We start from the raw sequence: 10559 nt of genomic DNA, 5'->3' as shown, positions 1-10559 counted from the left end.
AATTATTGATAAAGGGATCCTTTTTTAGGTGGCCTAGCATTTATAAAATATATCTACATAAAAGACAGAGACTATCAGTGTATTATACAAATTATATAAATAAATATATATATATATAAAAATATACTTTATAAATCAGATAGTGTAATTATCTGGCAAATTGTCGACGCATCAAATAAATCGATTTAATTTAATTCCTGTCTCATTCCTAGGACCCGAATTCCACTTCCTGGGATCCTTATGAAAAGGGAGAGTGAGAAGAGAGAGAATTATTGAGAAAATTGGATGGATTGTTTCAAAGTATTGTTATTTAATTATTTTTATTTATTACTTTTTTCCTCTAAAGATTTGAGGAAAAAATACAAATTTCAAACTTACTTTTGAAGCTTCCAAAAACAAATTTTCTGCGAAAGAGTTGAATATTTTATCAAAAAATATAAATTTTTAACAATACAGGTTAATTTCCTTCCGAAAATATTAATTTTCAAGAGGAAAGTTCATTTAAAAATAAAAATTTATAACAAAAAAGTCGAATTTGGAACTTGAAAAGATTTTCCAATAAAGAAAGGAAAAAATAAAAAAAAAAAGATGCATTTTATATAAAAAATTTCAAGTGGAATAGTTGATTTATTTTAACCAACAAATATTTGAATTGTGAACCAAAAATAGTTGAATTTTAACCAAAGATTAGAAACCTATAGCAAAATTTGAATTTCCTACCAAATTGTTAATTTTTCTAATAAATTCTTAAATTAAAAAAAAGACAATTTTTGTCAAAACAGTTTTATTTCCAACCCAAAATGTGAATTTTCATTTTAAAAAAAAATCTCTAAGCTAAAAAGTAGAATTTTCAACTTAGGAAAGATTTTTCACTGAAGAAAGAAAAAATTTTTTTAGGAAGATTAATTTTTTACTAAAAAAGTCGATTTCTTTGCTAAAAAAAGACAAATTTTCAACAAAAAATGGCCAAAAAGACCATTTTTTACACAAAAAAAGACGAATTTTAAAGTTAGAAAAATTAATTTTTAACCAAAAACGCAATAATTGATATTTCAAACAAAAAATATTTAAATTTTCCACCAAGGTTGGATTTTGAATCAAGAAATATTTTTCAGTCAGAAAATAGAAAAAAATATCAAACAAATTCTGTAATTTTCAATCCAAAAAGAATATTTTTCAATTAAAAAATTTGTATTTAATCTGAAAATATGAATTTTTAAAACAAAAAATTTTTACAGAAAAGTAGAAATTTCAACTTAGAAATATTTTTGAATAAAGAAAGAAAGATTTAAAAAAAGAAAATGCATTTTATATCAAAAAAGAAAAATTTCAAATGGAATAGTTGATATTTAAACCAAAAAATATTTGAATTGTGAACCAAAAATAGTGGAATTTTAATCAAATATTGGAAACCTATAGCAAAATTTAAATTTTCTACTAAATTCTTAAATTTTTATTAAAGAAAATTTTGAGGAAAATGATTAATTTCATACTAGAAAAGTTGAATTTTCTGCTAAAAAGGACAATTTTTCAACAAAAAATGAAATAATTGATATTTCAACCAAAAAATATTAATAGTTTCAACCAGGGTTGGATTTTGAACAAAGAAAAATTTTTCAGTCAGAAAAGAAAAAAATTTCAAGCAAATTGTGGAATTTATAAGCCAAAAAAAATGAATTTTTAACTAAAAAAAGATAAATTTTCAATCAAAAATAGAATAATTGATATTACAACTCAAAAATATTTGAATTGTAAACCTAAAATAATTGAATTCCACTGAAAAAGGTAAAATTTTAATAAAAGAGTTGGATTTTGAACAAAAAAAAAAAAGATTTTTCAGTCAGAAAAGAAAAAAAAATTGATCCAAATTGTGTAATTTTCAAGCCAAAAAGAATAATTTTCTACGAAAAAATGTATATTTAATTCGAAAATATGAATTTTCAAAACAAAATTTTTTTTACAGAAAAGTAGATATTTCAACTTGAAAGAATTTTTCAAACTGGAAATAAAGAAAATTTCAACCAAAAACATTAAAGGTTAATTTTTGACAAAATAGTTGGATTTTGAACAAAGAAAAAATTTTTAGTCAGAAAATAAAAAAATGTCAACTAAATTATTTAATTTTCAAGCCAGAAAGAATAATTTTATATGATAAAAATTGATATTTAATCCGAAAATATGAATTTCTAAGAAAATAGTTCATTAACTGCTTAATTTCCAAAAAGTTAAATTTCAAAACAAAAAAATTGAAGAGAAAATTCAAATTTTCTAGTAAAAATAACGAATTTTCAACTAAACAAAAAAAACTCAACAAAAAATGGGACAGTTTATATTTCAAGCAAAAAATATTTGAATTGGAAACCAAAAATAGATTAATTCAACTAAAAAAGGACTATTTTTCAGCAAAAGATTTAATTGGGAAAGAAAAAAAAAGGCAAACAAATTGTTGAATTTTCAAGCAAAATAAAAACAAATTTTAAATTAAAAAAGGTAACCTTTCAATCAAAAATAGTCGAATTCAACCAAAAAACACAAATTTTCAACGAAAATGTTGGATTTTGAACAAAGAAAGATTTTTTAGTCAGAAAATAAAAAAAAAATGTCAAACAAATATTTGAATCTTCCAACTAATAATTGAATTTTCTATAAAAAATTTAAACTTTCTACTATGTTGTTAAATTTTGAAACAATAAAAAAAAAGAATGTTCAAATACGAAAAAATCATTTTACAAGAAAAAAAAAACAATCCACGAAAACATACGAATTTTCAACAAAAAGTTAACTTTTAACCAAAGGCTTGAATTTTCTATCAAACTGTTAAATTTTCGATTGAAAATTATTTAAAAAAAAAAGACTATAATTTTCAACCAAAAAATAGTTGAATTCAGCCCAAAAGACAGTTTTTTCATTAAAAAAAAAATCAACAAATTTGTTGAATTTTCCAGCCAAAAAGACTAATTTTCTACAAAAAAAAAAAATTGAATTTTTCAATCGAAAATATGAATTTTTAACAAAATAGTTAACTTTTGACCAAATATTAAAAACTTTAACCAAACAGGTGCATTCAAAAATAATACTTTATTTTCTGTCAAAAAGACGAATTTTCAAGCATTACACAAGTTTTTGAACAAATAATTAAAATTTCTACCAAATTGTTGAATTTTCAACTAAAATACATTATTTTTTTAACTAGAGAATTGCATTTTTAACCAAAAAAGATCAAATTTCTACAAGAAGATATATATTTTAAAACCAAAAATAAGCATATTTAAGAAAATAGTTGAATTTCCAATTTGAAAAAAAAAATTATGGTCAAAAAAGAAAAAAGATCAGTCAAATTGTTGAATTTTCAAGCAAATATGCTTGAAAACTCAAATAAAACAGATTAATTTTTCACGAAACTATTTTATTTTTAACGAAATAATTAAATTCACAACCAAAAAATATAATTTTTCAACACAGAAGATTAATTTTTTTTACCGAAAACGATAAATTTTTAAAAAAAGTACACACATTTTTAAACAAATAGTTCAATGTTTAACCAAGAAGATTAATTTTCTAACAGATCCAATATTTTTATATTTTATCCAAATTTTATTTAATTAATTTTTAGTTTACATTTTTTCGTTTCTAAACATTTTTAATTACGTATTTGAATTTTCAAAATGAAAAGATTAATTTTTTGCTCAAAATTAGGTAATTAAATTTTCATTTGAAAGTATTAATTATAATTAACATTTTTTTCATTATTAATTATAATTCTCAATAATAAAAAAAAATTTACAAAATAGTAGAACATTAGAATTTTCAACCAAATAGTGAAATTTCTAGATAAAAAAAAATAATTTTGAATCAAAGAAATTAATTTTTAATAAAGTAGTTTAAATCTTAATCAAGAAGTAGAATTTTGAGTCAAAAAATCTCTTGCAACAGAAACTAAAATAGATAAATTTCCAACCAAATAGTTGCATTTTTATTTAATAAATTGTATTTTCTATAAAAAAGACGAATTTTTAAGAAATATACCAATTTTCAACCAAATAGTTAAATTTTCTACCAAATTCTTGAATTTTCAACAAAAAAAAGTTAATTTCCAACCGAAATTTATTAATTTTTAATTGAACATTTGCATTTTTAATAAACAAAATTTTAGTCAAGAAAAAAAAGTCAATCAAATTGTTGAATTTTTGAACCAACAAGACCAATTTGAAACACTATTGATTGAATTTTCGAACAAGAAGTATAAATTTTTAATAAAATAATTTAATTTTGAACAGATAATGAAATTTTTTAACCAAAAGATAAATTCTTGACTAAAAATGTAATAGACTTCAACCGAAAATAATGAACTCTTAGCTAAAAATAGTTGAATTTTTTACCAAGGAGTTTAATGTCAACCCAAAAAGATGAATTTTTATTAAAAAATTCAATTCTTAAATAAAAAATATTAATATTCAACCAAATAGTTAAATTTTCTACCAAGTTGTTAAATTTTTGTATCAAAAATACGAATTTTCTGCAAAACAGTTGAATTTCAAACTCGAAAATTCTATATAAAAAAAATGATAAAATAAAAAAATTTGAATGAAATTTTTTAATTCTTAAGTCAAAAAGATGAATTTTAAACAAAAGCAGTTAAATTTTCAGCCAAGAAACATGACTTTTTAAGAAAAATTGTTGAATTTTCAAGAAAATAATTAAATTTTCATCCATAAAAGATGAATTTTTAAATAAAACAGTTGAATCATCAACCAAGAAACAGGATTTTGTAAGAAAATTGTGGAATTTTGAACCAAATAATTAAATTTAGAATCAAATAATTCAATTTTTTTACCAAAAAAGGTGAATTTATGACCAAAAATTTAATAAATCCTACCAAAAATAACTGGATTTTGCTTATTGGTTTTTTTTTTAAATTCAGTTGGAATTTAAGTAGAAACATTTTTTTTAAATACGAATTTTCGACAAGACAGATAAATTTTAAACACGAAAAATTTCTATATAATAAAAAAATTGTTAGATAATAAAGAAAAAATTTGAATAAAATTTTTTGTAATTTTTAAGCCAAAAAGATAAATTTTAAACAAAACAGTTAAATTTTCAGCCAAGAAACATGACTTTTTAGGAAAAATTGTTGAATTTTCAACAAAATATTTAAATTTCAAATAAAATAATTCAATTTTTTTACCAAAAAAGGTGAACTTATGACCAAAAATGTAATAAATCCACCCAAAAATAACTGGATTTTGCTTATTGGTTTTTTTTTAAAATTCAGTTGGAATTTAAGTAGAAACATTTTTTTTTAAATACGAATTTTCGACAAGATGGATAAATTTTAAACACGAAAAATTTCTATATAATAAAAAAATTGTTAGATAATAAAGAAAAAATTTCAATAAAATTTTTTGTAATTTTTAAGCCAAAAAGATAAATTTTAAACAAAACAGTTAAATTTTCAGCCAAGAAACATGACTTTTTAGGAAAAATTGTTGAATTCTCAACAAAATATTTAAATTTCAAATCAAATAATTCTATATTTTACCAAAAAAGTTGAATTTATAACAAAAAATTTAATAAATCCTACCAAAAATAACTGGATTTTGCTTATTGGTTTTTTTTTTTTAAATTCAGTTGGAATTTAAGTAGAAACATTTTTTTTTTAAATACGAATTTTCGACAAGACAGATAAATTTCAAACACGAAAAATTTCTATATAATAAAAAAATTGTTAGATAATAAAGAAAAAATTTCAATAAAATTTTTTGTAATTTTTAAGCCAAAAAGATAAATTTTAAACAAAACAGTTAAATTTTCAGCCAAGAAACATGACTTTTTAGGAAAAATTGTTGAATTCTCAACAAAATATTTAAATTTCAAATCAAATAATTCTATCTTTTACCAAAAAAGTTGAATTTATAACAAAAAATTTAATAAATCCTACCAAAAATAGGTGAATTTTGCTTATTGTTTTTTTTTTTTTAATTCAGTTGGAATTTAAGCAGAAAAAATTTAAAAAGAAACGATTTTTCTAAAAACAGTTGAATTTTTAATTCGTAAATTTCGATATAAAAAACATTATTAGATAATGACGCAAAAATTTGAATGAAATTTTTTAATTCTTAACTCAAAAAGATAAATTTTAAACAACACAGTGAAATTTTCAGCCAAGAAACGACTTTTTAAGAAAAAATGTTGAATTTTCGACAAATTAATTAAATTTTAAATTGAATGATTAAATATTTAACCGCGAAAGTTGAATTTTAAACGAACAGTTAAATTTCCAACCAATAAACAAGACTACTTTTAAAAAATAGTTGAATTTGCAACAAAATAATGAAATTTTGAATCAAATGAATAAAATTAAAACCGCGAAAGTTGAATTTTAAACAAAACAGTTGAATTTTCAACCAAGAAACATGATTTTGTAAGAAAATTTATGATTTTTTAACAAAATAATTAAATTTCGAATCCAATAATTCCATTTGTTTGACCAAAAAAGTTGAATTTATAACCAAAAATTTAATAAATCCTACCAAAAATAGATGGATTTTGCTTCTTGTTTTCTTTTAAATTCAGTGGGAATTTAAGCAGAAAAATGTTTAATAGAAACGATTTTTCCATAAAACAGTTGAATTTTAAACTCTAAAATTTCGATATAAAAAAAATTATTAGATAAGAAAGAAAAAATTTGAATGAAATTTTTTAATTCTTAAGTAAAAAAATGAATTTTAAATAAAGCAGTTACATTTTCAGCCAATAAACATGATTTTTTAAGAAAAATTGTTGAATTTTTAACAAAATAATAAAATTTTGAATCAAATGAATAAAATTAAAACCACGAAAGTTGCATTTTAATCAAAACGGTTCAGTTTTCAACAAAATTATTAAATTTTCAATAAAGTGAATAAAAATAAAACCGTGAAAGTTGAATTTCAATCAAAACAGTTGAATTTTTAACCAAGAAACATGATTTTGTAAGAAAATTGATGAATTTTGAACAAAATAATTAAATTTCGAATCCATTAATTCCATTTTTTTACCAAAAAATGTGAATTTATAACCAAGAATTTAATGAATCCAGCCAAAAATAAGTCAATTTTGCTTATTGAGGTTTTTTTAAAAATTCAGTGGGAATTTAAGCAGAAAAATGTTTAATAGAAATGATTTTTCTATAAAACAGTTGAATTTTAAACTCTAAAATTTCGATATAAAAAAAATTATTAGATAAGAAAGAAAAAATTTGAATGAAATTTTTTAATTCCAAAGTAAAAATATGAATTTTTAACAAAATAATTAAATTTCGAATCAAATAATTCTATTGTTTTTACCCAAAAAATGTGAATTTATAACCAAAAATGTAATAAATCCACTCAAAAATGAGTGGATTTTGCTAATTTTTTTTTTATTCAGTTGGAATTTAAGTAGAAAAGTTTAACTTGAATTTTTAACTCGAAAATTTCCATATAAAAAAATTATTAGATAAGAAAGAAAAAATTTGAATGAAATTTTGTAATTCTTAAACCAAGAAAGATAAAATTCAAAGAAAACGGTTAAATTTTCAGCCACAAATGAACTTTAAAAAAATTGTTGGATTTTCAACAAAATAATTAAATTTTTAATTAAATGAATAAAATTAAAACCGCAAAAGTTGAATTTTAGTCAAAACAGTTGAATTTTCAATCAAGAAACATGATTTTGTAAGAAAATTGATGAATTTTCAACAAAATAATTAAATTTTGAATCCAATAATTCCATTTTTTAGCAAAAAAGGTGAATTTATAACCAAACATTAAAAAAATCCTACCAAAAATAGATGGATTTTGCTTATTGTTTTTTTTTTTAATTCAGTAGGAATTTAAGTAGAAAAATAAAAAAAAGACGAATTTTTTACAAAAAATTTGAATTTTTAACTCGAGAATTTCTATAGAAATAAAATTATTAGATAACAGAGAAAATATTTGAATGAATTTTTAAAATTCTTAATCCAAAAAAATTAATTTTAAACAAAGCAGTTAAACTTTCAGCCAAGAATAATGACTTTTTAAGAAAAAAATTTGGAATTTTCAAAAAAATAATTAAATTTTGAATCAAATAATTTAATTTTTTTACCAAAAAAGGTGAATTTTAAAACAAAACAGTTGAATTTTCAACCAAGAAACATGATTTTGTAAAAAAAAGTTGATGAATTTTCAACAAAATAATTAAATTTTGAATCCAATAATTCCATTTTTTAGCAAAAAAGGTGAATTTATAACCAAAAATTTAATAAATCCTACCAAAAATAAGTGGATTTTGTTAATTGTTTTTTTTTTTTAATTCAGTAGGAATTTAAGTAGAAAAATAAAAAAAAAACGAATTTTCTACAAAAAATTTGAATTTTTAACTCGAAAATTTCTATATAAAAAAAAAATTGTTAGATAAGAACGAAAAAATTTGATGAAAGTTGAATCTTTAACACAATAGTTAAATTTTGAATCGAATGATAAATTTTTAACCAGTTGAATTTTCAAACAAGAAACATGCTTTTGTAAGAAAATTGATGATTTTTCAACAAAATAATTAAATTTTGAATCCAATAATTCCATTTTTTTTACCGAAAAAGGTAAATTTATAACGAAAAATTAAGGAAATTAAATAAAAAAAATAACATTTAAACATGAAAAATGTTATTACACTATTTTGACAGTATTTTGTCAAATTTCTGTCGCTATTTACACTATTTTTTAACTCTAAAGTGAGTCCGAGGCCTGTCTATGAAAATATGACCTTTAATTAATTTATAATTTATTGATATAAAAAGTAAATTCTCTTTTACTTCATTTGATCTAGAAAATATGAAACAATATTTGTGAAATTTAATTCGAATTAATTTTTGAAATAATTTTCTGATAAAAGAATGAAGAAATTTCAGCAGTGAAATAATTTCAAGAAAAAGTGAGCGAGAATCAAGAAAAAATTTCCGAAATTTCAAGTTTCAGAAAAATCCGAACGCCAGCAAGAACTGGAAAAAAAAACAAGAAAACAATTAAAAAATCTATTGAACATTTAAAATTGATTTATTATTTACAAATTAAAAAAATTCCTTATGCGACTCGGAAACGAGTTTGTTATTTCTTTCGCTATAATAACAGCGAAAAATCTACTTTTAATCTTTATTCGAAAACAATATTAATTTATGATTAACAATTTTCAAATTAATTAGGCGAGAACTTTAACGAAATTTGTAACAATTTATTTATTAAATTAAAATGACCGATTTACTGAAAATGGGTAAATTAAATTATATCTCTGGTACTCTTTATGATTAAAGATAACAAATTAGAAAACCATTTTTTTTTTTTTTAATAAATAATTAAGAATAATAATTTATAAACTTTGAATTTTAAAATGAGAAAATTGATATAAAAATGAAAGAGAAAATGGTTTTTAGGCCATGTAATGGGTTGTTTTGTAATTTAAATTAAGTTGGAGCTGAGAGTGTAATTGGAGAAGATTGGAGCTCTTCTCGAAGTATTTCTGGCACTTGAAGACTTTCTGCAAATTCAGACAAATCTGGGATTTTTTGCAAGATTTGGAACTTGCCTGCAGAAGATGTTCCGGTATCGAGGACTGGCTTCGAGTTCTCACAGAACTGCAGGAACTAGGAAAGAAAAATGTTATTTTTCAAAATTTCAATTCAAAACCTTTTATATTCTAATATCTTTTTTCTATTTTTATCTTTAAAAAATTTAACTTTCAAATGGTTAAATAATCTCGAATTGTGGATGAACTTGGTCCAATTTTATATTTAAAATTTCGATGAAATTTCAATTTTTTAAATCAGGGTGGCTGTTTTGATAGAAGAAAAAAATTTCCCAGTTTGCAAGAAATTTTTACGGTTATTGTAATATTTTTAATTTTTAAATTGAAGCTCCACAAATTTTTAATCTACAGTGGAAGTTTTCAAAAATTTCCAATTAAAATATTATAAATAAAATTTCGCTAAACTGCTCAATTTTTAATTTTTAACTATCATTGTCGATTTTCTAAATTGAAGGATATATTTTTAATAAAAAGAGACTTATTTTTTGCAAAACAGTTCAAGTTTTCAACACAAAAATTAATTTTTAATCAAACAGTTGCGTTTATAACAATAAAATTGATTCTCTGTAACAAAAACGAATTTTTAACAAAATAATTCAAATTTCAGTTAAGAAAATTAATCTTTAGCAAAAACAAATTAATTTTTAATAAAAAAAAAATTAGTCTTTAACAAAAAATCTAGGTTTTAATAAAGTTGTGCAACTTTCAACAAGGGAGTTGGATTTTAAACCAAAAATACTTTTCTACCAAATAGTTAAAATTTCAGTTAAGAAAATTAATTTTTAATAAAAAAATAATAATTTTTAACAAAAAAATCGAATTTTGAAGAAAGTTGTGAAAAAGTGAAAGGGGCTGATTTTTAAACAAAGAAGATATTTTAATAAAAACAAGTTTTCAACAAAATAATTAAAATTAATATTGAGGAAATTAATTTTTGAGGAACAAAAATATTAATTTTGAACGAAAAATCTAATTTT

At 20.6% G+C, this 10559-nt stretch overlaps 1 protein-coding gene across 1 annotated transcript in view; it reads right to left on the bottom strand.

Moving 5' to 3' along the window:
- Positions 1–9224: 9224 nt before the first annotated feature.
- LOC117179990 (RING finger protein 212B-like) overlaps positions 9225–10559 on the bottom strand; it is a 12627-nt gene continuing 11292 nt past the window's right edge. The window contains exon 4 of the mRNA XM_033372260.1: positions 9225–9640. Coding sequence (XP_033228151.1) covers positions 9427–9640 — 214 coding nt within the window. The 3' untranslated portion in view covers positions 9225–9426. The remainder of the gene's footprint in view (positions 9641–10559) is intronic.

This window comes from Belonocnema kinseyi, chromosome 9 (assembly GCF_010883055.1).
Source record: "Belonocnema kinseyi isolate 2016_QV_RU_SX_M_011 chromosome 9, B_treatae_v1, whole genome shotgun sequence".
NCBI classification, from domain to species: domain Eukaryota; kingdom Metazoa; phylum Arthropoda; class Insecta; order Hymenoptera; family Cynipidae; genus Belonocnema; species Belonocnema kinseyi.
This window is presented reverse-complemented; position numbering and strand designations above follow the sequence as displayed.